The sequence below is a fragment of the Periplaneta americana genome, chromosome 1, assembly GCF_040183065.1.
Source record: "Periplaneta americana isolate PAMFEO1 chromosome 1, P.americana_PAMFEO1_priV1, whole genome shotgun sequence".
NCBI lineage: Eukaryota > Metazoa > Arthropoda > Insecta > Blattodea > Blattidae > Periplaneta > Periplaneta americana.
The window spans coordinates 84,497,542-84,524,603 of record NC_091117.1 but is presented as its reverse complement, the minus strand read 5'-3'; the positions used below and the strand labels follow the sequence as shown (position 1 = coordinate 84,524,603).

The following is a 27,062-nucleotide window of genomic DNA, read 5'->3' as shown; positions in this document are numbered from 1 at the left end:
TTACCGGCCGGCCAACGGCAGATGCGCGGCCCCCCACTGGGAACGCTGCCATCGGTCGGTCGGTCGTTGCGGGCATGATGGTGAAGACGCACTGTAGTATCTAATCAACCTGTCAGTTGGATGGTGAATCTCATTGTGAGATAAGTTGTGCTTGAGTTATCTCATTTCTTCTTGTAGTCCCATGAACATTTAGCAAAGAAGCGTAAATCAACATATTAACATAGGTTGCACATCTTCATTTTCCTAAATCTTCATTTACATATACAAGGTATTGAAATCAGTAGATGAACTTAAGAGTTGCTGGCTTTTATTTACAAAATATATACATGCTGTATTTTATGACATGCAGTGATGTGGTCATACAATGAATTCTTCTGTTCTTTTGCATTAATATTCAATGTTGAATGGGTAGTTTTTATCTCCAATTGTGCTGGAAAAAATGAAAGTGAAATATTAAAATATGTTTAATTAACATTATCTTCAGTAATGTAGCAATTATGTTATATAATTTCCTAATTTTAAACAAATTGCTACTATAGGTTCAACCGTATATTAATAAATATGAGTAGAGACCGATATCTTAGCCATTATCTTTGAAGTTAAGTGAGTACGGAGTTTGTGCAATGAGCCAAATGATTTGGTGAAGAGCAGTGGCGTGTGGTGCTGTACGATTAAAACAGACTACTCTCGAAACAAGGACGGGGCTGTGTTGTGTATTACAAAAGAATAAACGTAGCCTTTGCTGTAAACTTTTAACTTAAAAATCTATTGTTTCACAGGCACTACTCTTAACATGTTTAAGCCTATATTACTATATTCTTTGATGTAAAATTTTAACTTAAAATGTTACTGTTTCATAGGTGCCGCTATTAATGCAATGTTTAAGCCTGTATTACAACAATCTTTGATGTTTCTGTATGTTATTGTAGTGAAAAAAGGAATAATAATAACAATAATAATAATAATAATAATAATAATAATAATATAATATTATAATTTATTATTATTATTATTATTATTATTATTATTATTATTATTATTATTATTATTATTATTTATTCTGGCGAAGTTAAGGCCATCAGGCCTTCTCTTCCACTTAGCCAGAAACAGAAGAAGCTGATACAATTTTACAGATATTCGGGAATGCTTTGAGAAAAAAAAAACATTTTATAGGCCTAACGTTTGTTTTGTCCAACACAAATTTCAGTCATGACCAGGATGGGGATCAAACCCTGGCTATCTGGATGGAAGACCAGCGTACTAGCGCCAATCCACAGACTGACAAAAGTGAAGCTATTTGCATCTTTCTGTATTCGTAAATTTTTACGAACTCTGTGTTCTAAGGAACTTAAAAAAATGAAATATGGCACTTGAACCGTTAGTCACTGAATTGTGTGAGGCATAGTGTTGTCATATGTATACTAATATTGAAATAAGATAGAACAGTGAGAGAGAGAGAGAGAGAGAGAGAGAGGATATTGATGAAATGGAACAAGAATGGAGGAGAATTATTGAAAATATTTAAAATTGTAATCATTTATCGATGAGCTCCGTAAAAGTGTATTAACATTTTAATACTGGAAATATATATTACCTAAATGTACGGTAGTGATTTCGTTCATTTTGCATCAAGTACCTTATCTCCTAAAAAATATAAACAATGTATCTCATAAGATCGAAGATGCAAAGACAAATTATTCGATCTTTTAAACAATCTCGAGGCAAAAAAGATCTCTGACCTAATTCTTGCTGCTGCTGCGGCTGATGATGATGATGATGATGATGATGATGATGATGATGATGATGATGATGATGATGATGGTATTATTGTTGCATATATTTTACGTTTTGTTTGAGCATCTTCAAATGCAATTACTTACTCAGAGAATTTGCAGATTCTGAAATTCTTGTTCAAACCATCGATTGCAGCAACATCAGCAGAACTCAATTCGAAATCGAAAATATCGAAATTCTCTTGAAGACGTTTCTTATTGGACGACTTTGGAATTGGCACTGTACCGTGTTGAATCTACAAATACAAGTGTAAAGAACAATCAGAATTAAACATATAATTATTACACCACGCAGTTTCATTAATAAAGATGTTTGTAATTTACGATAATGAATTTCTCAATAATTATGTCAATTTTAAGCCGGTTGAAAAAAAATAGAATTCAATAACCAAGTTACAACAAAAATTATGAATGTCATAATTATTTAATGCGTTGAAATTTCATCAAAATATTCATGCTATCAAATAGTGCATTTCTCATATAAGATATTCACAGTCTCCAATGTCTGTGTGTGTAATAGTGAAATCATTTTCTTTTTATTTGAACAAGACTTTTCAATATTAAATTTAAGAGACATATTGGTCCGACAAGTTAACATACGAGTATAAATAAAATAAGTATAGAGATTCTTCGAATAACTGTCTTATTTAACCTAAGAAATAATACAAATAAATTACATTAAATCATTATACAATTAAAAATATTAAAAATTAAAAAAAAAACATGACAAGCGCTTTCGCCAAATTGATGGCATCATCAGGTCAAAAGACATATGATAGTGGTACTGTGAGCATAAAGACAAGAATATTATTCTCACAGTACCATTATCATATGTCTTTTGACTTGATGATGCCATCAATTTGGCGAAAGCGCTTGTCATGTTTTTTAAGTTTTAATTTTTTAATTGTATAATGACCTAATGTAATTTATTTGTATTATTTCTTAGGTTAAATAAGGCAGTTATACGAATGATCTCTATACTTATTTTATTTATTTTATTTTCAATACTAGCCATACCCGTGCGCTCAGCTGAACCCGTTAGAAATAAATATAAAGTAATTACATAATTAAAATAGGACATTTGATCCAGGGAAGATTCGTGTTTGGTAGAAGGATAAATCGTTTAATATGTTACTTAATTGAAATTGTATTTAAATAATTAAAATGCGATCATTTTGGTCCAGAGACCACTCATTTGGTGCAATCACAATTCCTTTAACATGTTTCTTAATTTTTATTACATGCATTCATACTTTAATGAAGACTGATATATCATTTAGATTTAATGTGTATACTTTATTTTACTTGCTATATGTTTCCATTGAATTATGATAATAACTTAATTTTAACCCTTGTTTTCTACGTATTCAGTAAATGGCGCTTGGGCCACTATGGTTCTGAACCCTTCAAATAACTTAAATAACTTAAATTATATTATATTATATTATATTATATTATATTATATTATATTATATTATATTATATTATATTATATTATATTATATTATATTATATTATATTATATTATATTATATTATATAAAAAATGTGTTGATAACGGATGTACATCAGTAAGTAAGTTTTTAATTTGTTATGGGGGCTCTTGAATCTCAGGAGGAACAAATTTTATTTTACAACAGCGCAACATAATCTGCTTGGCTCATTACCCAATTTTTTTGCATTGCATTTAATGCATATGTATTTTATGTATTTTAACATGATTCAATTGAGCATAGTTAAAATTTGGATTATAAAATAATGGAATGCTAAGCTAACATATTATTACTGCATACTAAATCAATAAACTCTTGTGGTTCGTTAATTCTCTGAGATAAACATTATTTTAAGAAATACAGGAAACGAATACACAGAATAGCCTATCAATTTGTTTGTGCATAAGAAGCTATTTTAATCTTACCTGTCCTCAATTCACTCCGAAGTTAATGTAATAACATTATAGCATTATGTCCATCTAGAGAAACTACACTTTCCAATTGTGAAATAATAATTAATTATACAAAGCGGTTAATTTAGTTTCCGATATTACTTCATACAAACACAGAAACATTCTCTGTAGGCTATGATTCATAGCTTTCGATTGTTGTTGACCAAGGCTCCTTATAGACGAATTCATTGTTTATTTCATTACACCGCCATAGATGGCAGTTATTTTAATTTTGAAACTCATTTATCTCATTAAATATCAGTCCTATCAAAATTTTTCAAAGAATAAAACTTATCGAAAATGATTTTTAAAAAAAATTTTGTTATGTAACATTTTCCACAAAATTCAATAATAAGCGAGATATTTCGATTTATTTAATTCAGACCACCTTATAACCCCCCTTTTAAATAAAGTATTTTGAATGCCATATAGTCTAAAATCTAAGTTACAATGAACTTAATTTATATTCCAATTTTCATCGAAATCCGTTCAGCCATTATCGCGTGGAAAGGTAACACACATACAGATAGACAGACAGACAGACAGACATACAAACAAACAAAAATTTCAAAAAAGCGATTTTCGGTTTCAGGGTGGGTAATTATATATGTTAGGACCAATTATTTTTGGAAAATCGAAAATTACCAGAAAAATTTCGGCTACAGATTTATTATTAGTATAGATTAAGTTCACATTAATTTTACTCAAAGCTATGTTTATATGAATTCTGACCAATAGGAAGAAATATTTATTTTCAAAATAATTAAACAATGTAAAAATATAATATAATTATGTGTATCTTGTTTTCGGACAAGGTGAAGAAGCTTCCAGCATTATTGTCGAACACTCTCATAATCTTCAACTCACCAGATATCGCAGGATGACTTGAGCCACACTCTTTTTGTATTTCTTTGCAATTTCCTGTAGTTTAGGATCTTTCAGAGGTGCAGGAGCGTCATCTTTAGCAACGCTGTTGGGGCTTCCCAGAGGACTGTAGGCTGTGATAACTATGTTTCGTTCCTTGCAGAAAGCTATCAGTTTTGACTGGTTCAAATAAGGATGACACTCCACCTATAACAGACATATTATTTGGATTGTAATTTTTGCTCGCGTGTCTTACCTTCTTCATTGCATCGATAGTAATGTAGATATTTCCACTGCCTTCATTATTTCATACAATTGCATACTTTTTTACAGTTCGATTACCATCACATTTTAGAGTAGTGAGAGGGTGAGGACAATCGACATTAGTAGCAGTAGGGATATGAGTCTTACGTGCTTTTCGCCTTTGCCCCCAAGGAAATAGTCCTGGTACTCGTGCCTATTAGAGGCTGAATAAACTTCAGGGCTATAGAAGAGTTGGAAGGATTAGATAAATTATGGAGAAACTCTATAACCTCATAGGGATTGAAACACGCTATCTTCCGGTTTGCAGTGCAACTCATATAACTGTTAGTAATAAAGTAAAACCTGTGTGAAGTTGACTATCTCTGTAACATGAACATTCTTAAAATGACCACCTGTCTTAATTGACAGCCTTTTTAAGGAACCTGAAAATTTATATTTGTTTATATATGGAATTTACTCTGTAAGTTGACCACTATCAAACTTGAATCGTGATCACAATTTAGTAATTTTATGCAGTTTTCAGCTCACTAACTTGACTGCTATAGCAGTAGTTGTTGAAAATTTTATGTACTACTGTACAGTAATTCCTCATAAATGTAGGAAAGACAACTTCCAAGCATCTTTAAAACTTTCACCCAGGCCCTTGTGCTTAGAAGGAGCAATAACCACTACCTGCAAGATATTTTAATAGATAATCCACCTTTCCTTCTGTAAAAGAACATGAAAACTAATTATTTGTGAAGCTTTTTAGACGACAAAGTTGATGAAATGTTGGAAAAAATTGTGAGTGAAAATTAGGTGAAAGAAGAAAGCAGTGACGACAACAGTGAAAACTCTGCATCAGAATAAGAAATAGAGGATCCGGTTCGACATGGAGTCAAGCCAAATATGACCGCTGCGCGCAATTATTGATGCATTCACATGAGGTAAAAATCTATCTTGCTCGCAACTAATAAAGTTCATTGTATCGCACTACTACATTTTTAAACAGCAAAAAAAAAAAAAAGGATATACAGTAGTTTATTTTCAGGCATCAATTGTACTGTAAGTGAAATTAAAACAATTTGGGACATACATGCCCTAATATGCATACAATAATATCTTCAGTACACACTTATCAGATTTGTAAGCTATATAAAGCTTAATGATTCTTAGGGCTTTAAAGGAACCCGGAGGTTCATTACCGCCATCACATAAGCCCGCCACCGGTCCCTATCCTGAGCAAAATTAATCCTGTCTCTACCATCATATCCCATCCCCCTCAAATCCATTTTAATACTATCCTCCCACCTACGTCTCGGTCTCCCCAAAGGTCTTTTTCCCTCCGGCCTCCCAACTAACACTCTATAATATGCATTCCTGGATTCACCCATACGTGCTACATGCCCTGCCCATCTCAAACGTCTGGATTTAATGCTTCTGATTATGTCAGATGAAGAATATAATGCGTGCAGTTCTGAGTTTTGTAACTTTCTCCATTCTCCTGTAACTTCATCTTCTGAAAGGCAATATATTATATTTTACCTGATTAACTACAGGTGTGATTGTAGCCACCTCCAAAACACGTTTTATTTGTTGCGAATTGAAGTTTGAAATGCCGATGCTTTTTGCGAGACCCAACTTCACACACTGTTCCATGGCTTTCCATGTCTCAACGTAGTCCACGTCGATTAATATCATTTTACCATTAGCGTCTTTCGGCCAGAAGTCGTCTCCTTCCTGTGCAAGTAAATAAAAGTTACTTACATGATGATGATGATGATGATGATGATGATAATAATAATAATAATAATAATAATAATAATAATAATGAAGCTGAAAATAAAAATTATTTATACAATAATAAGCTGTCTCATTTCGTCTCTCTGAAATCACCGGAACATATTAAATAAAAAAAAAGATCCATTTTCCGAACAGTAGTCTATTCAATACTTCAGGAGCCTACATCAAATTTCCATCAAGAATAGAAAAAAAATAAAATAAAACCGTGAAAGTACTATTGGCCATGAAATGCATAGCCATCTATGGTAATCTCCCTCCTCAGAACATAGGCTATATTTCTTTTAAGCTTTTAGCTCTAACTATTTAAGTACTGGGTTTCAACACCGTATACTCATATATTTCTATTAAGGCGAAGTTAAAGTTTTTAAACATGTATGTTAAAAATGATGGAAAATTTTTATCAACAGTAATCTCACTAGAGGTTTTGATTTATCTAAAGAAAACTCGAGTGGGATTTAATTGACTATTGCACGATTAGAAGAAAGTATATAAAGATTAGAAGAAACAAAGTACTCTAATACAATAAAATATTGACTTACTAAAATTCTATTTCACTAATGTTAGCTTCACCAAAAACTTTGAACGGAGTCGCCATTTTCACTTGACTGTCTATGTGGTAAACAAATGACGATCGCAAAGCATGTTTTATAGTACCGTAAAGAATTGCAGTTTGAAATATTGGCAAACAAAAAAACAAATTATAGGAAGGTAATAAAAAGAGAATATACATGTTTCAGTTTGGATGTTGATTCCTGCACACATTTTTAAATCTTGTTTTGTTCAGTTAGCACATCATTTATTCAAGTTTTTCACTTGAAACACTACTTTTTTTCTAAAATGTAATATTCATTGCTAGAAGACGTGTCAATGAGCTTCAGTAATGATATGGATAATAATTTTAAGTTGTAATGAAAACCATTATAATAATTATATTACCTGCAATGGTAATAGTGTCCATTGATCAATTTTGATGATGATGATGATGATGATTTTTTATGAGAAAGTAACAATTCTATTTTCTGTTTCTTTAAAGAATATTACAATTGTAATTAAATATGGCATGGTTACAATTATTTTGAAAATAAAAACAACAAATTTTACAAATGTAATAATTACCTTGCCATGAAGAGTCTTTATTTTCCAGTTGTACTCTTCAAAATGGGTCATGTCAAAGTGAATACAACAAAGTGGGTCAAGTTAAACTTCATTCCTCGCTCAGAGTTATATTTTGAGAACATCATTTCAATTTCAGTGTGATATAAGGTTGCTGCTGTCATAGCAAGTGATAGAAAAAGAAACCAAAATTCTAAACACGATGTGAAGAAAGATACAGTTTTTATTGTTTATTTTTATTTTGACTTTTACTAACATGACCCATTTTGATATTGAACCCCTCATGTAATCGTTTTATGAGTAGCCGTATTGATTTTATATGAAAATGGTGCGCAATTGTGAATTTAAAATAGTACATTATGCAACGAGCCTATAATGAAGGTAATTAAGAAGCGAGTATGGATATTTATGAAATGAGCGAGAGCAAGTTTCATAATTTTCATACGAGCTTCTTAATTACCATTATAGGTGAGTAACATACGACTTTTTATGCTCGACCATATTTCTAACTTGATGTTATTAATTTTTGAGCAATGTCCCGTATGTTGTGAGGTGCGCAGACGCGAAAGTATTGATTTTTTCCGAGGAACAGATGTCCACATTGACCTTGCAAGGCCATAAGAACCTACAGAGATAACATTGAAATTAAATTAGACATTGAAAAACGAGATGACAAATTGAATTTATTTGAATATTATTTACAATTACCACTAATTATTATAGTAACAGAACATAACCTTCTGCGACAGTATTGGATTTCCAGCCTCCGTGACTTTCCGCTAATTCTCTTTCGATTGCATATCCGAGAATAATCGATACTTGCGGTTTTATAACGGTAGAAAGCTGACCTGTCATTGGCTGAACAGTTGTAACCTAAGTCGTCATTGGCTGAAAGACCTGACCTTTAATGAGTAAGTGTACTTTAATGACATGCATTAAAGGTCTGCTACCAGGTGTATAATTACTACATTTCGGTATGGTCGAGCATAAATGTACATAAATAATTGGCTACTGTATTATGCTGCACTATGAATATCGATCAGATTGATCATTTCGATTATCTTTCTTCTTGTTTCCATAATCAGTGTCTTCCATGAAGATAGACAATCTCTGTCTTCTATTGCATGCCTTTATTAAACTACCAAGGAAAATGCCACGAGCAAGAGTTTGGTGATAAGCGTTTTAATGAAGCCAGATTTGTGACTGAAGACTGTAACAAAAATAAATCAGTAGACCTGTGGAGTTTTTTTTTTTTTTTTTGTAACCCGCAATAGTTACTATGTTTTCATTTTATTTGTACATCAGTTTTTTGTTTTATATAATGTGTTTCCTTTTTTGGAATAATTCTTTAGTAATCATCAATGATGTGAGCTTTTTTTGTTATCTTTTATGAGCATGATTGGCAGATTTTTCATAATTTAAACTTGGCAACTCTGGAAAAGTCGCTGTAATATTGTTCAAAATAACTAGATCTATCCGGAAAAGAATTGAAATTCACTTAATCCTTATCAGTGTTACCAACTCGAAATTTAAAAAGCCGCTGTAAAGTTGTTGAAAAGTAGCTAGATTGACCCCAAAAATTTCCAGATTTTAAATTCTCAATTAGTTGATATATTTCAGTAATACAGCACATGCCGCTTCCTTCATCCTTTCAGTGATAATGGAATTTAAAAATATGTTTTCATACGCAATAGACAATGACTGGGTGATTCACTTAATACTTATACAATGGCGGGTGTTAATTTTATTCTTGGTTAAATGATCAATTTTGTAACTAGTCTGATATGTTTATACGTTTATGTGCCTCTTATCTCATTAAAGCTGACTATGATTAAAAGCACAGTAAAAGAAATATTACAATTACCAGGTGATACTCCTAATAGCATGCTGTATACAAGTACCAAATACAAAGGATTGTCAGTGATGCGCGCTACATGGGAAGCCCGTCTGCAGCAACTCAACATCAATAACAAGCCAGAAAACCTAAATGACCAGCACGTTAATGCTGCACGAGACTACTATACTATAAGAACCCGTTGCTTGTCGGAATTGCAAGTGAGCATAGGTGAGGCTATAGGATCCGTGAAGCAATTAAGACATCTTCGGCACCGTCAATTTAAAACGTGGTGCGCATACTCCCAGATAAGAAAAGGAGTTGTATTGTTTGAAGAAGTACCTGTAGGCACTGCAATGAGTATGAAACTTTACCACATGTGCTTGGGAGTTGCCCACAGGGAAGAAGTACTTAGAATAAAACGTCACAACACCATACGTTCTATGATTGCAGATGCACTTCAATCCAAAAATCTAGACGTTCATGATGACGTTCATTGCATTGCTGATGGTGGAAGCAATCGCAGGATTGATATCATAGCTATAAATAGAAATAAACAGACAGCCGAAATAATTGATCCTACAGATTTTAAATGCCAGCCACTCAACCATTTGAAGTAAATGAAGAGAAAAAGGAAATTTACGTGCCCACAATTCAATACCTATCAGCAAAATACAACATTGAAAAAAATCACAGTTACCGGCTCTTCTTCGGAGCGAGAGGCACCATTCCGAAAATCTTTGTAAAGTGGAGGAAAAAATACAAGCTGAAGAGAGATCTTCAAGATGCCATCGTCATCACCATAATAAAATTTTCTGTAGTGATATTTCGCCAGGATCTTTATCGTGTACACTCAATATAAATTGTACTAGATTCTATTTTTTTTTCTACATGTCTCAATCTCGTTTGTTTGAAATCTGCTTATATGTCTAAGGAAAACATAGAAAAATTCAAAATCAATTTTTTTAAAGCAGGGAAGTGATCTGTTCAAAGGGAAATTCGCACTTTCACAACTTGATAAGCAGGAAATTTATGTTTTTCGCGTTAGATGGAGGTTAAAGCGAGAGAAATATTGAGAAATAATGGAAATTACTTTTAAAAGTTATCGCTGCTCAAAATATTTACTGGCTTTCGACTTAGGCGAGTTAAAAGTCAAGACTCTTTAAAATAAGACACAAATTTGGGTAAATTAAAAAGCACGGAGACTTCAGTAAAGCTACAAATAATATTACTAAAAATCGTACCTACTAATTGGAAACGTCATCACTAACATCTGGTCCACGGACCACCTACAATCAATCACCTTTCCAACATCACTCTGTAACAAGTCGAGACATGAGCTGCAGAGGTCATTCGTAATATCAGCTATGCCAGCCAGCATAATCTTGCTGATAGCGGGCAAGACAAATATTCATACATTCATAGTGTTCTGCCCAAAGGCAGGTCTTTGACTTCAGCGTTCTCCAGTCTTTCCTATTATCTGCCTTCCTCTTTGTCTCCTCATATGATCCATATATCTTAATGTCGTCAATCACCTGATATCTTCTTCCGCCCCATCCCTTTTCCCGTTCACCATTCCTTCCTGTGCAACCTTCAGAAGGTAGTTTTTTCTCAACAGTGTCTCAGCCAATTCCTTTTCTTCTTCCTGATCAGTTTCAGGATCATTCTTTCTTCACCCACTCTTTTAGACACAGTTTCGTTTTTTATTTTGTCTGTCCATTTCACACGCTCCATCTTTCTCCATATCCACTTTCAAATGCTTCTAGTCGCTTCTCTTCACTTCGTCGTAATGTCCATTTTTTTGCTCCATCCAATGCTACACTCCACACAAAGAACTTCACTAGTCTCTTCCTTAGTTCTTTCTCCAGAGGTCCGTAGAAGATGCTCCTTTTTCTATTAAAAGCTAAGGAACTTAATTTCCGAGTATGGAATATTTTATTTCTATACTTCTATGACTTAAAAGAAATATATGAAACCTGAATTAATTAATCCTAAAAGTTTGCAATAAATCCATATTTTTAGTTTTTATTCTATTTGTGGAGAAATAATTCAAATACTAATTAAATCGACTGTGTGCTAATTATTATATAACAATGAGTATGTTTTATAAATCAGTATGTTCGGGAAGATAACAGCTTTAAAATTAGGTAATGTTGAAATTTCAATTTTAGAGAGTTAGGCAGTTATGACATGACTGAATAAAGACTGTAATTATTTTCATATATGGTAAATTTTACAAATTTTTAATGAAAACTATTAGACCTAGAGATGTCATATTTCGCAAAAAAAATCAATCTCTCTCTCGTCTAATTGTATAAAAAAATTGTTAGGTAAATTTCCCTAATTTTCCGTCCGATTTCACATGGACTCGTCCATAGGATAAATGTTGTTTCCAGTTACGATATATTGTATAGACTTTAGGTACTATAGGCCTAACTGAAGCCGGATGGTCTATGGCGAGTCCTCGGCATCACTTCATTTCACCCCTTTGATCTGATTACCTGGTTGGGTTTTTTTCCGAGATTTTCCCCAACAAAAAGGTAAATGCCGGGTATCTTTTGGCGAATCCTCGGACCTCACCTCATCTCACTACATCTCGCCAAAATATTGTAAAAAATTGCAGAAAATTGTAAAAATTGTAGAAAATTACTACTACATTGTAAAACTCTAAAAATTGTAAAATATTATAAAAATTTGTAAAAATTGTAATTGTAATATTGTAAAATTTTGACTTGTTCCACATCTTAAAGATTCATTGCTTGTGCAAGATCTATGGAATATAATAAATGAATGAATGCATTCTACAGTCCTATTATACAGGATAATGATTGGTTTGATATAATCCACTGTCTGTTCTGCTGTGCTTGATAGCAACATGTTGAGACTTTTACCACGTCGAAGTGTAGGATGTGGTGGTTGAAATTTACCTTGAAAGCGAGAGGCGCATGAATGAGATACAAGTCCAGGTAGTCTAGTCCTAGGTCTGACAGGGTCTTCTTGCACGCAGGCACCACGTGTTCAGGCTTGTGATAAGTGCACCATAGCTGAAATGTAACGAAATAATTTTATTCAACCAAGAAGCAATTACATGTGAGACAAGAACCATTAGACAAGTAATGCAATTCACATCCGTGTTGATATTACAGTATATGAAACCAGAAAAATCCATCAAATCTCAGACCAAATCATATTTTAGCTGAAGACTTCTTTCAAAGAGAAACGATTTTAGTAAGAGAAATGATGGATAAATTACATAGAATAATTTTAACAATTCGATTTACTCTCTTGTTTTTCTTTTCTGCACTCTATCAGCACATGCCTCCATCTCTGAAACGCCACTCCAATTGAAAAGAACCGTTCAGTAATGAAAGCGTTGACGTTATTACTCGTATTATTTACTTACTTATGGCTTTTAAGGAATCCGGAGGTTCATTGCCGCCCTCACACAAGCCCGCCATCAGTCTCTATCCTGAGCAAGATTAATCCAGTCCCCACCATCATATTCCACCTCCCTCAAATCCATTTTAATATTATCCTCCCATCTACGTCTCAGCCTCCCCAAAGATTTTATTCTCTCCGGCCTCCCAACTAACACTCTATGTGCATTTCTGGATTCGCCCATACGTGCTACATACCCTGCCCATCTCAAACGTCTGGATTTAATGTTCCTAATTATGTTAGGTGAAGAATACAATGCGTACAGTTCTGCGTTGTGTAACTTTCTCCATTCTCCTGTAACTTCATCCCTCTTAGCCCCAAATATTTTCTTAAGAACGTTATTCTCAAACACTCTTAACCTCTGTTCCTCTCTCAAAGTGAGAGTCCAAGTTTCACAACCATACAGAACGACCGGTAGACATTATTATTACCTTGGCGAAATTCTTACATATTTACTCAGGCTATATAAGAAGCTAGTTGAGTTAACTTAATTGCTACAGCAAATAGTAAAGTTCCGGGTTCAATTCCGATTAGTGACTGGATTGTTTTTTTCCAAAATGGCCCCGGAGTCCATTTGGAGCATGGAGTCCTACGTCATTCCAATGCCAAGGTCAAGAAAGCATGCAGATCTATCTCATTACCCCTATGATCCTTTGTGCCATGTGAAGATGATATGTTCAGTTTTGCCTCTTACGTCAAAGGTCATATACCTATTTATATTTTGTGTGGTATAGAAATACGAAAGTATGAAGCTACACGAGAATGAAGAAAGTTACACACCGCAGAACTGCACGCATTGTATTCTTCACATAATACAGTAGGTACGAGTATAATCAGAAACATTAATTCCAGACGTTTGAGATGGACAGAGCATGTAGCACGTACGGGTGAACCTAGAAATGCATATGCAAGACTTGAGGGAAAAATATCTTTGGGGAGGCCGAGACGTAGATGGAAGGATAATATTATGATGGATTTGAGGGAGGTGGGATATGATGCTAGGGACAGAATTAATCTCCTACAGGATAGGGACCGATGGCGGACTTATGTGAGGGCGGCAATGGACCTCCGGATTCTCTGAAAGCCATTTGTAAGTATAGCCTAGAAATACAAAATAAAATGAGGTGTTCCACTTAATTTGCAAATTTTGAGTGTTCACTTTTCGTAATACCTCTGCAAGATATAAAGAGCCAAATGACCCTAGTACTGATTTTTTATTTCATCATCATCAACAACAACAAAATCATGGCTTGTTCCGGCAAGTTCATAGACACATCCTCTTCTGGGTCTCCTTAGGTTTCTTCTTCCTTTCGATGTGCATAGCATTGAGTATAGGTCTTAGACATCACCAGAGTTATTAAAGATTTACATTTAAACCACTGTCCAACTAGGAAGCCTCTTAATTATATCTAGAACGCTGTTTAGTACTGAATATCTCTTGGTCTTTAATAATGAAACTTCAACATGGAAAGAATGTATTCACAAGTTAATTTTGGAAAACATTCTTACATTATGCTCTTTTGTGCACACCTGTTATTATCCTTATAACTTCTGCCTGCTGCAAAAAAAAAAAATTCGACAACTAAGAGAACAAGAAGCAATTCTATGGAGCCAACTTTCTCACAAAGAGAAAGGTGTCACAATATATTTGGAATATACACCAGCGAACAAATGGATTCGTGATGGAAAGGCTTATCATGCTGCCAATGGACAGAAGCAATTACAATGACAGCAGGTGTGTCTGCGGCGCGTCTCCTGCCGTGTAGTTCTCAACTAAAATACAATCTAGACAATTTGACAGTAACGCTGTTGATGGTTGGAGCTCGGGAAACTATTTCAAAATATTTTGCTAATACCTGGACATCAATGGAATTAGATAGAGCACTCCTCCTTCGATTGGCCAATGTCGCTATTAAGAGGTCTGTTTCAATATTGGAAAATCCATTTTTTTAAGGATTTAACAATTAATGTTTTTATTTAACGTTGAAGATTGTAATACATATAATTTAAAAAGTTTTAACCTCATATTTTAATTTATAAATAAACAAATATTTTCATTCACTAAAATTAATTGTTTATAATATTTTATCCTTGTGACAACTCTTTAATGAAGGAAGTTTGTAGCAATAAACTACTTTATAGATGTTTAGCTTCCGAATATTTACCTCAGAATATTAATTCATATTTAATTATAGAATGAAAGTATGCAAAGTATGTGATTTTAAATGTTTATATCGCCAATAGAAGATAAGTATCTCAATGTAAAGGAGACTAAATTTAGGTGTAATAATATTCATTTTACATTTCACAGTTGAAGTTTTTCATTTCTGCTATTAATTTCAGCAATATCTCTTCTGTTTCATTTATATATTTCATAATTTTATACACTGTAGCTTATATCCCATGTAAGTAATTCTCGATTTTGGCTATATTTTTTATGTAATATTTAGTGTTATTTAAGAGTACAAGCGTATGAAAAATTAATGTGAAGTATTAAGCATGAAGAGTTTTGAAAGGATTGTCTTGTCCTACGTTATGGTAATTTTAGTGTTGTTTTCTCATGGATTACTGTTTTCTCCGGATGAAGAAAACAAGAGACTTAATATCTTTCAAAACATTGTAGTTTTCCTTGTATTCCTTTGTACCAAGCGAATCCCATTCCATGAACAGGATGTTCATCAGATGACCAATGAAATAAAAATTTCTACTTGAGTCCAAAGAAGACAAGCAGGTGAAATATTTGAAAATAGAAAGTAGAAAAGAGAAAGAAAAGGATGGAAAGGTGAAGGAACAAGAGGGCAGGAGGAAAAACACGGGGAATAAGAAAGAAAGAGGAATAAGACACAAAGAGAAGTGAAGAACCGAGAGAAGAGAAAGGATAGGGAATGTTGAAGGCGATAGTAATGATTATTGTTTCTGCTTTGTTGCAGTCAGTCCAGCCTTCGATTAGCATGTCGTACTGTACCTTACTTGTGAGGAATATGTCTTCTCGTTTGACGACTCCTTCAGCTATCTTCGCCCTTATACCAGCTCCCACTTCTTTCTCGTTTTTGTACAACATAGCGGTATCAATATGGCGGTAACCGATATCAATTGCATCCTTGACTAGTTGTTCTGCTTCACCTTCTTTTGTTGCCTGGGAAAATGAACAGATATTAATTGAAGACAACGAATTTTCATGAAAAATAATTTGAAACAGTTACAAAAAAGTTTATAAATGAAACCGTTGTTTATACATGCATTGATGATGTTACGGAGAAAGCATGGAAAGCACTCTACTTTATTGTGAGAGTAGTACTGAAAAATCTAGTGCCAAATCGAGGGGAATTGGATATGTAACGTTAGTACGACTGTTAGTGGTATACAGGATCATTATATAATAATATATCAGATTAATTGAATCGCACTTTTTAGAAAGGAACTAAGTCAAAATGTTCTATTTTTCGGGAGAGCAAAAGAACTTACTTTCATGAGTAAATACCAGTGTACCAGTGCCGTAATATAAACATCAACATTGATGCTATAAATATAAATACATTTTAAGCACAAAAAAGTAATTCCATCATTCTCACTGAAGTAGGAAAACTTGTAAAAATGTGCTCGATATATTTTTCAATAGAAGAATATTATACAAAGAATGTATTGAAAGTATTATTATGCTTTACTATTGTTAATATCAACTCTGCTGTGACATATCACTGAAGGCCATCTACTTTTTTTAGGGCAGTATTGTATTATTTACATTGTGTTTAAATAAAAAAAGCCTATAGTTAATATTGATTTTTGGAAAATATAACAGAATACCACTACTCGTATTCACTTAATGTTAGTCCCAGAGTCTAACCTATCAGTCATTCCATTCACGACTTCGAAGATGTCCGCGAAAATACTGGTCTATAGAAAGAGGTCCTCAGTGATAATAAGTTTGAGAACCACTGGATTACAGATATAGTTCAGTTAAGAAAAGGAATGAAAATAAAGGGAATGAGAAAATAGAACAGGAAAGGAAATAACAAGGAACAGGATAGATGAGGAAGAATGGAGAAGGAAGAAGAAAGAGGTGTGAAAAGGAAAGAGAATCAGAAAGAAGCAGATGAAAGGAAAGAAAATCAAGAAAGAAGATATCAAAATAAATGACAGTAGATGATAAGAGTTGTTGCGAAGAGGGACAAGAATAGAGAAGAAAGGGTAATAAAAAAGAAGGAAGGAAAGAAATAAGATAGGAAAGAATCGGCGAGGAGATGTTAAGACTTATGTTGCCATGAGTGAGATCTAATAAAATGTTGAATGGATAAGAGACAAACGGAATATTGAATGTCCAAACATAAATTTTAGTCGCTATTGGGTTTCTCAAATATCCTAGATTTAGCGACTTTTTTCCCCAAATTGGCAACACTGCTTCTCAGACACAGCTTTCACACAGGCTGAAGAAAAGGACGGAGTGTGAGCAGGTCTCGCCAGCGCATGCGCTATCAACACTTCAACACCAGTCGCTTGTTCCGAGTGAGAGAGATATCTCTAGGAAGGTCACAGAAATATCTATACATAACAAGAACCGATCGTTGTATATTTATTACTCTGGCCAGTATGTTTACATTTTAATTATCAGGCACAAGAAATACAATATAATTTATTACACCTATAATAATTTCAACAAAAATAACTTTCCAAGTGTTAGCACTGGTAATACACTGCTTAACACCGCTAACATCGACGCTCCGCTACTGAAACTTGTTATTTACTGGTGTATGAAGTGAGTAAAATTCTAGAATTCTCACAGAACTTAACTTCTTCTTCTGATGAGTATTAACAAAACATAATATTTTACTTGTTCCAATTAAATTCTTTCTTTCTCATTTCTCATAATATTCTAACACAGATTCCAACATAAATTACTACACAGACACAGTAGGTACAGTATATCTACACATTTTAAAGAGTTGCGTCCGAAAGTGGAAGCAAACCTGAGAGGATAGCAAACGTTGTACTAGTTTATACAGTATAATGGTATTTGTATTTTATTGTTATATGAGTAGAATTAGTGTTCATAAGAATATGCGAATATGTTTTACTACTGACTGCCCATAAATCTACTGAATTGCTACTTATGTACGTCAAAACTTTAATATGCTTTGAAAAATGAAAGTCCAATATTGTCACTTACAAATAATGTTCCCACGCCGAGAATCGGAAAATCGCGGTTGTTATTAAGTTTCACCGTCTTCATGACTGGAGTAAGTATGACCTTCACGGACTGACGCAGAGATATGACACGCTGTGGCGGCAGACAGTCGATAAGTGACTGAAACACACTCGGCGCTCTGCCTTTATATAGAATAAATTAGGTGAATCCGCATAGTGTGTGTTATTAATAGCTTATTATAGGCCTACTCGTACAATCCAGAAATGCATATAGAGTGTTAGTTGGGAGGCCGGAGGGAAAAAGATCTTTGAGGAGGCCATGACGTAGATGGGAGGATAATATTCAAATGGATTTGAATCAGGTGGGATATGGTGAAAAATACTGGATTAATCTTGCACAGGATAGGGACCGATGGCTGGCTTATGTGAGGGCGACAATGAATCTTCGGGTTCCTTAAAGGCCATTTGTAAGTAAGTATTATACTCGTGCAATAACAGGCTTACGCGTCTGTTGCTCGCGCGTTGGTCTCCCATCCAGACGGCCCCGGTTCGATCCCTGGCCAGATCGAGATGAAATTTGTTGGTGGACATAACAGACATTGCAGAGAGTTTTTTTTTTATCGGGGTACCCCCGTTTTCCTCTATCTTTCCACAAACTCTCTGCACCTCCCACTCATTTCATCTATCATCTGCAATAGTAAGAAGGGGCTGGGATGAAGTCTCAGGGGTAATACTCTTTTCCGATGCCTATAGGAAGGAACTGGGACTCCGGGCTCCTGAGGCTTATCAGCTACTCGCATGGGAACGGAATCTGATAATATCAGGGCTTAGGCACGATGGACCACCTGTCAACGTACGATTAATGAATGGCACACAGACCACCTGTCGCACTTGGACAGTCACCGCATACTTAGGATGCACAATGGACTAAACCATGGTAGATATTTGCTGGTATACGTTGACTTGACTTATCAAGGTCTGGATCTTTGCACTTATTCGTAAAGCTAACCACCGGAAAACCATAGTAGGCTGACTGGTGGAAAATTTACTTACGAATTATGTTACATCAACCAAAAGTTGCCTCGTCACTGCCTGTACGTACTCTACTCTGTAACTTCGTTGTGCAATATCTTGCAATACATTTTTGGCTTCCTATAATTAATACGTTAAGATACAGCGAAGAGATCGCTCGTCATACATTTCTTTGATGAAAATCGATATTTTTCTATCAATATAAATTGCAAAACTGGCTTATTTCTCCGAGAAATATGAAATATGTATGAGAGTATAGCAATAATATACAGTTATATATGTTTTGTTGTCCTAGTCAACTGTCCGAAGACAGATTGGAACGTCGTGATACCAATAAGACATCACTCATGAGGCAATTAAGCTAGGAGATAATGTGGTGGGATGGTCAGTTTCTTTTCCAGTAACAAATTACAATAATCAGACTTCAGATGTAGGCCCTATACAAACAAATTGTTCTTCCTCTGACACATATCGTCGAGATGTAGCCTTCAGTATCGCTCAAAAGCTTAAGACCACATTGAAATATCATGTAGGTAGGCCTACGTAATAGCACTTGCAGTAGGACTTAAACTTCTGCTGCAAGAACGCTATGATTTTTTCTAAGCACTTACATCTATTAATATAACCTTCGCCGTTTTTGCTCTTTTAGTCAATGCATTGTAGGAGTAATGAACTTTAAATTTTGGAAGACCAGTCCACAATATTTTTAAATAGGCTATGTAATGTGCTAAGTGTTCTCAGCCGTTAAAAATATTACCACCATACTTAATTGGGAAGTTTATTGTTAGATGGGTAGTACATAACAAAAATAAAAAAGCTGGCCTTTCGCATGTAACATACATTTTTTAAAAACTTTACTAAAAAAAATTTGAAATCTGTCTTGGACAGCGGATTTTACAACATGTCAAGACCAATATCCACACATGACCGACTTCAGTGGCACGCTCAGCAATCTCAGTGCTATATTAATACCACAGTCTAGTATGTACAGTCACGAAGCTTGAGTTTAGAGGGTACTAAGAACAATAGACTGTGCAGGTACAATTTCGCATTGTCTGTAATGAAGCGATAGTAGCGACCCTAGTGCTTAGCAGCTATCTATGAATGCATATTTACTCCGTATTTAGCTTCGTCACTGTATACACAGGGACATAATTTTATTTTTATTTCAATTTTTATTGTACCTGAGTTTTTGAATGTACTTCACTCCCACCCGTCTACTAGTAAAGTTCCAACCGTTCTTCACACAGAACCGAGGTCGCATATGCAATACTGAGTTAGTGAGTATAGTACGTTCCAGAAATATGTTCGCGTTTTCCAGTGACGAAAGAGCTTTCAATATTGAATCATATTTTCGCACAGGTACTGTCGTCCGTTTGCCTACGCCGCATCCCGGTTTCCCCCACCTGTTTCTGTTCGTCCCTCTGTAAAGTCTAGTAGCTGGGCTGTCTTAGCTCTTTTCTGAAAACATTAATTTCTGTTAGGAATTGGACCGCTATGTAATATTATACAACTGTTAAAAATAACTTAAATAAAAGGGCCTCGTTAAGTAATTAACTGTCACGTGATTTCCTCCCTTTCTACGACCCTGCGACAAAACCACTTGAACGGACAGTAGATAGCATTTCTGAGTAATTTCATCTTTTCGGATCGGGCAGAAGTGAAGATTAAATTTACAGTACGTAAGGTAGGGCTACTCTTTTATAGAGTAGGTATAGAATTATTTCAACATGAGTTACTCGTACGAAGGACGAAACTGGTAATCGGAATTAGATACAATAGTCTATAGTGCGATAATATGCACAAAAGAACTGAAACCTGTATCGAAATGAACGGCCACCATTTTCAAAAATGTGTTTAAATATCCATATTATGATTATTTTTCAATTTAACTTAATTCTCTATATTGTACGCTAATGTGCTGTAACAGTACAATATACACTGCATAATTAATACGTCCGAATGGATAGCTCAATTCGTGAGTAAAAACACTAAGTGTTAACACAGTACTGTATTTTGATTAAACAAAAACCTAATGAAAATTATCAAACTCAAAATTGCGATGTCCACACCTGTGGAGTAACGATCAGCGCGTCTAGCCGCGAAACTAGGTGGCCCGGGTTCGAATCCCGGTCGGGGCAAGTTACCTGGTTGAGGTTTTTTCCGGGGTTTTCCCTCAATCCAATACGAGCAAATGCTGGGTAACTTTCGGTGCTGGACCCCGGACTCATTTCACTGGCATTACCACCTTCATTTCATTCAGACGCTAAATAACCTAGATGTTGATACAGCGTCGTAAAATAACCCAGTAAAAAATTGCGGTATTTCCTAGTTTACATAAATGGATGAACTACTTTTCTTCCCTCCTATACCTGGTGAAATGATTTGTATTTTACGCCAGTATCATCGAACTCCAGTCTTGAAAGGGGGAGCAAGCGGTGTTTCCGGTTCTAGAACTTTAATCCAAAGATATAGCCCAAGTTAATATTAAAAATGTTAGTAAAAATGAAATGATGTCCCTGTACTAGGCTGTGCTAATACTGGGTGGGCCAAGATAATCCGAACCCGATATGGGAAAAGATAGGCCTATTCGATATAGCAGCACGCAATAATAATAACGCACATTGACCTTGATCTTGAACAGAGAAATGCATGTGACTTTCTGTCTCTGATTTACTTGTATAAAAATATAAATAAAATAACCTTGCAGTTCTTATGTTTATTACTTGGCTTGAGTTCGGTTTATCTTGGCCCACCCGGAGATGTAAGTGCTCAGGAAAAAAATCATAGCACTCTTACAACAAAATTTAACTCTTATACCTGTTTTTCCTAAAGATGTGACATGACATTAGTGCTGCAATCGGAGAAACAAATGAATATCACATAGCGTGGGAGGCCTGTTTCTATTTTCGAACATAAAGGTATTAAGTCTGCCATAAATTCCTCATGAAAATACGAGATACTTTTACTATCGACTATTTTTTTGTAAGGAAATTGAAGTTAGAAGTTAAGGAAAAATGTATTAAGTAAGATTGAAGCAAGGGAGTTAACAAAATAAAGAATACTATTGTCTTTAAACAATGTTTATTCATGCCAATTTATTTACGTTACCTGTCAGTACATTGTACTTATCTTTTTGTTTAACAGTAGCCTGCTTTCATATATAGTTCATTCATGTTCGCTGATTTCGAAATGAAATATTTGCAAACATTTATACAAATCGAAAGAAAACTTTCAACATTAATGTTGAAGTAAACATAAGAGAAATGATTGATTTTTACATTATGAAATAAGTTTGATTAAAATATGGGACTTTTGCGCGTTTCGACAAACATTACTGGGATGCCGGATATCTAGGCCAAAAATGGGACTGTTCCGGTTTTTACGGGACGTATAGTAAGTAAACTTATATCATGATATTTATTTCAAATACTGAAAATTAAACAAAGAGGCCTAGACCACCTCAGTATTACCCTATGATATCCTTAACCAGTGTCTAATCTTCCACAGTGGGCCTACAATAAATATTTATATTTAACTTTGTCGTTCTGTTGTATTTTGTATTTTGTGCGCATTGTGTTTAATACCTATTACGTGGGGGGGTGGGTTTTAGTCGTAGGCTATAGTACCAATTTTTCCCATGTACGAGTACTACTATAGTGTCCTTAATGAGTGTCTGTAATCATTTTACAGTAGGGCCTATATTTGTATGTAACATTTTGGTTCTGTTATATTTTGTATTTTGTGCGCATTGTGTTTAATACCTATTAGATGGGGTGGGTTTTAGTCGTAGGCCATAGTCCCAATTTTTCCCATGTACGAGTACTATGGTGTCCTTAATGAGTGTCTGTAATCATTTTACAGTAGGGCCTATATTTATATTTAACTTTTTGGTTCTGTTATATTTCGTCTCTTTTGCACATTGCGTTTAATACGTAGTCGTTGGGGTTTAGGCTTAGGCTGACCATTTTCTTCAATGTAGGCCTAATTATTATTTACAGGTATTATGACATCCTTACCGAGTGCCTGTAATTCTTTTACAGTAGGGTCTATTTAACTTCTTGGTTCTATTATATTTTGTATTTTGTGCATATTGCATTTAATCCTATTGTGGGGATTAGGCGTAGGCTATACCAACTTTTCCCATGTAGGCATACCATGATATCCTTAACGGAGCCTGTAATTCTTTTACAGCATATTGCGTTTAATTATAATAAGTCGAAGTGGGTATTAGGCGTAGGCTATACCAACTTTTCTCATGTAGGCATACCATGATATCCTTAACGGTGCCTGTAATTCTTTTACTGAAGGGTCTATATTTATATTTAACTTCTTGGTTCTGTTATATTTTGTATTTTGTGCTTATTGCGTTTAATCCTAATAAGTCGGAGTGGGGATTAGGCGTAGGCTATACCAACTTTTCCCATGTAGGCATACCATGATATCCTTAACGGTGCCTGTAATTCTTTTACAGTAGGGCCTATATTTATATTTAACTTCTTTGTTCTGTTATATTTTGTAATTTGTGCTTATTGCGTTTAATACCTAATAGGTGCGATTTGGTTTAGGCGTAGGCTTACCATTTTTCCCATGTACCCCTACTATAATATTCTTAACGAGTGTCTGTAATTCGTTTACAGTAGGTCCTGCGTTTATATTTAACTTTTTGGTTCTATTTTATTTTGTCTCTTGTGCACATTGTGTTTAATACATAATAGTTGGGGTTTAGACCTATGCTAACCAATAGGCTATTTTCCATGTAAGTCTAATTGTTATTTACAGGTAATATGGCATCCTTACCAAGTTTCTGTAATTCTTTCACATTAGGGCCTATATTTATATTTAACTTTTCTTTTCTGTCGTATTTTATGCGCATTCTGCTTAACATTAAGACTATAATGGATTTTATAGCTTTTTTCGTGTAAGTACAATTATTACTACTATTATTTTCTAAAACAGTGAATTTTAATTTTAATTGTAATATTAGTGTTTCTTTATAATAATCTCTGTTTAATGCATTTCAAACCATACCTGTGATGTGAACACCTTTTATGATTTATGTTGGGTAATATTTACGACAGAATAACTTCTAAGCACTCGTAACAGGTGCTTGAGAATGCACCATACATGTAAATTATTTAAGCTGTATCTAATATTTCGATGATTCAAACTCAGAAACAAAACAAGACTCATGCCTGTAACTCTTTCTTTTTCCTTAATCTTTTCGTTGCAGGCGGGCTAGTAAGTGAACAAATCTTTGGGATATTTCATTTTGTCCTTTAAAACAAGCTAGCAGTAGGCTATGTTATTAAATTAGGATCTACCAAACTTTTTGAACTTAATACATTCTAGGATAGGCTATCATATTCATAATACATTTTATGTAAAGTACACCGCGTAATGTTTTGCCCTTATGTCAGCTGATCGGACAACGCTATTATTTTGGTGTGACGTTCATCCGGTAAAGTAGTATCGAACGCCTCTCTCTATTTGCTTTACTGCTCGAAGTTGCTGTGGTAACAGTGACTTGAGTTGCAAAGTTCCTACGTGGTGAGTGCTGAATGGCTTTCTTGGTGCCATTCGTTGTGCACACAATGTCAGGTATTAATACGTTTTGTGTTTCATTATCTATCGATTTTTGTATCGTTTTTATAGGTCTACATTCGCGTCATTCGTAAATTAATGTTTTAACGGGAACAATCTAACGTCAGCTGGTAGCTCTCATCAGCTGATCGCGTGGTCGCCCATATTAGCAACATAGCACTAGCGCTGCAGTTTCAAGCACGACCGCTTAAATGTCATGTTTCATCTTTCAAAAAAAATGTATAATTATGATATTTCAGTGCGGTATTAAATGTATGCGCATCAGCTGGAACCTCAATCATGGGTAATATATTCTTTACTGATGCTCATTACAAAGTTTGCGTGATATTTTCTGCGCTGCTGGTATATTATTAACTTATAGGCCTACTACAATGTCTGAATAGCTTCTTTACTTGAAAAGAAAGGGTAAAGAATGTTAGTAAACTTTGAAGGATGGAGAGAGATTAGCCTAAAAATGATAATAACCACGTAACTTCATTCTCGCGATGGAACTAAAGCTTGTGAACTCTGGGCCATATCACCAAATGCCATCCTGCTATCACATTTCCATCTACGATAAATAAACTAGTAATTGATAGCGTGTTATTAAATAAAAAATAGAGCTGAGTATCTTTAACATACATCTCATCTAATTTTCCATAGTTCTGAATACGCTAGCAGCTAGAAAATTGAATAATGATGCTTATTTACTTACACGTAAACCATAAGTACAAACAATTCATAATGCAGTGCTTCTGGGTCATCTACTGTAGATCGGGCAATTCGTTGGCCGTTTATCTGATAGAAAGCCAGTCTCTATAGCTAAAGGAAGATGTGTGATTTGAGAGATAACTGAACTAAAATCTAGGTGATATATACATATAACACAACAACATAGGATACTCACCCTGCTCAAAGTAGATGCTGTATGTGATGTTAATAAATTTTTTCTTTCACATATACTTGTATTTTAAACCTTCTCAAGAAATTGCCATTGACACACATCACTTTCTATTTTATTTCACTTCATTTAGTAGAGTATGGGGATTTCGTTTTATACACTGTACGTTTTAGCATTCCCCAGAGATAATGATTATAAAAGTTGTCTACGATTGTAATACTGGGATTCCAATTAATGAAATAATATAATTCTGTTTCTAAGGTTTAAATTTCAATTATTTTGTTGCCATTCCTGCAGATGAGTTAGGCCTACAAATTCCTGTCTTCTCTCCTAAATATCTGAGAGACTTGTAAGGGCTACGCTTCAGTTTCATCCTCCGGAAGGAAAAGGCGTTTTGTCTTCTTTTTCTGTAATTATTTTATTAGTGTTTATCTAGAAAGCCTATCTGGAAATTTACATCTTAATTTTCCCCTGATTCTTAATATGTATGTTGAATATGTACAGCGACATCATTTTATTTTTACTAACATTTCTAATATTAACCTGGCTATACCTTTGAATTAACGGTTGAGAACCGGAAACACCGTTTGCTACCTCCTTCCACGACTGAAGTTCGATGATACTTTCGTAAAATACAAACAAATCACTTTACTAGGTATAGGAGGGAAGAAAAGTAATTCATCCATTCTGTGAGGAGGACAGTTGGAACATCATTAGTAGAAGGGGTGGGAGTGAAGTACATTCAAAAACTCAGGTACAATAAAAATTGAAGTAAAAATAAAATGATGTCCCTGTATATACTTTCCCTTAATGAATAAGTATCTGTTTCCATCCATTGCCGCACAAATGACAACGAAAGACCAACACTCAGTCACATCCAAACTAACACGGTCACTATCGAATGCGTGCATCCTTTCCTAGCGGCAGAGAAACTATCGGATAAGAGGAGGACTAATTTCCCGATCTAGATGGCAAAGACACAATGTATATAATGCCTATTGCTCACTGTCAAATTTTGCGTTTCAGTTTATTGTTCAAGAAATTCAATTCAGTTGAATTGTATCAAATTTCTGTTGCTCACTGTCAAATTTTAGTAAAACCGAGTTTGGTTAAACTTGGAACACAACTTCTCTCAAATAGTGCAGGTCCTATTTTGTCAAATATTAAATGAAACCAATCAGTTAGCGAAGCGGATCTGTAGAAGCAGCGCTATCTGGTCTGGAGATTAAGTTCAAACATAAACATTAAACATAGTTGACTCTAGGTGATAAAAGAAGTTGTGAGTCTCTTAGTAGACTAATGACAATCACAGATTTCCATTGAGAAAACAGTACAAAATATTACTTAAAGTTAGGAGAGCAAACAGACTAGT

The 27,062-nt window shown here is 34.5% G+C and overlaps 1 protein-coding gene across 1 annotated transcript; it reads right to left on the bottom strand.

Moving 5' to 3' along the window:
* Positions 1 to 290: 290 nt before the first annotated feature.
* Positions 291 to 18,352, bottom strand: LOC138697617 (aldo-keto reductase family 1 member B1-like). Its single transcript, XM_069823020.1, has 7 exons — positions 18,197 to 18,352; positions 15,998 to 16,168; positions 12,522 to 12,638; positions 6,390 to 6,584; positions 4,605 to 4,808; positions 1,881 to 2,029; positions 291 to 430 (listed from the first exon to the last, which is right to left on the bottom strand). The coding sequence occupies exons 1-7, from the start codon at positions 18,257 to 18,259 to the stop codon at positions 388 to 390; spliced, it is 942 nt and encodes a 313-aa protein (XP_069679121.1). The 5' UTR covers positions 18,260 to 18,352; the 3' UTR covers positions 291 to 387.
* Between the last annotated feature and the right edge of the window lie 8,710 nt (positions 18,353 to 27,062).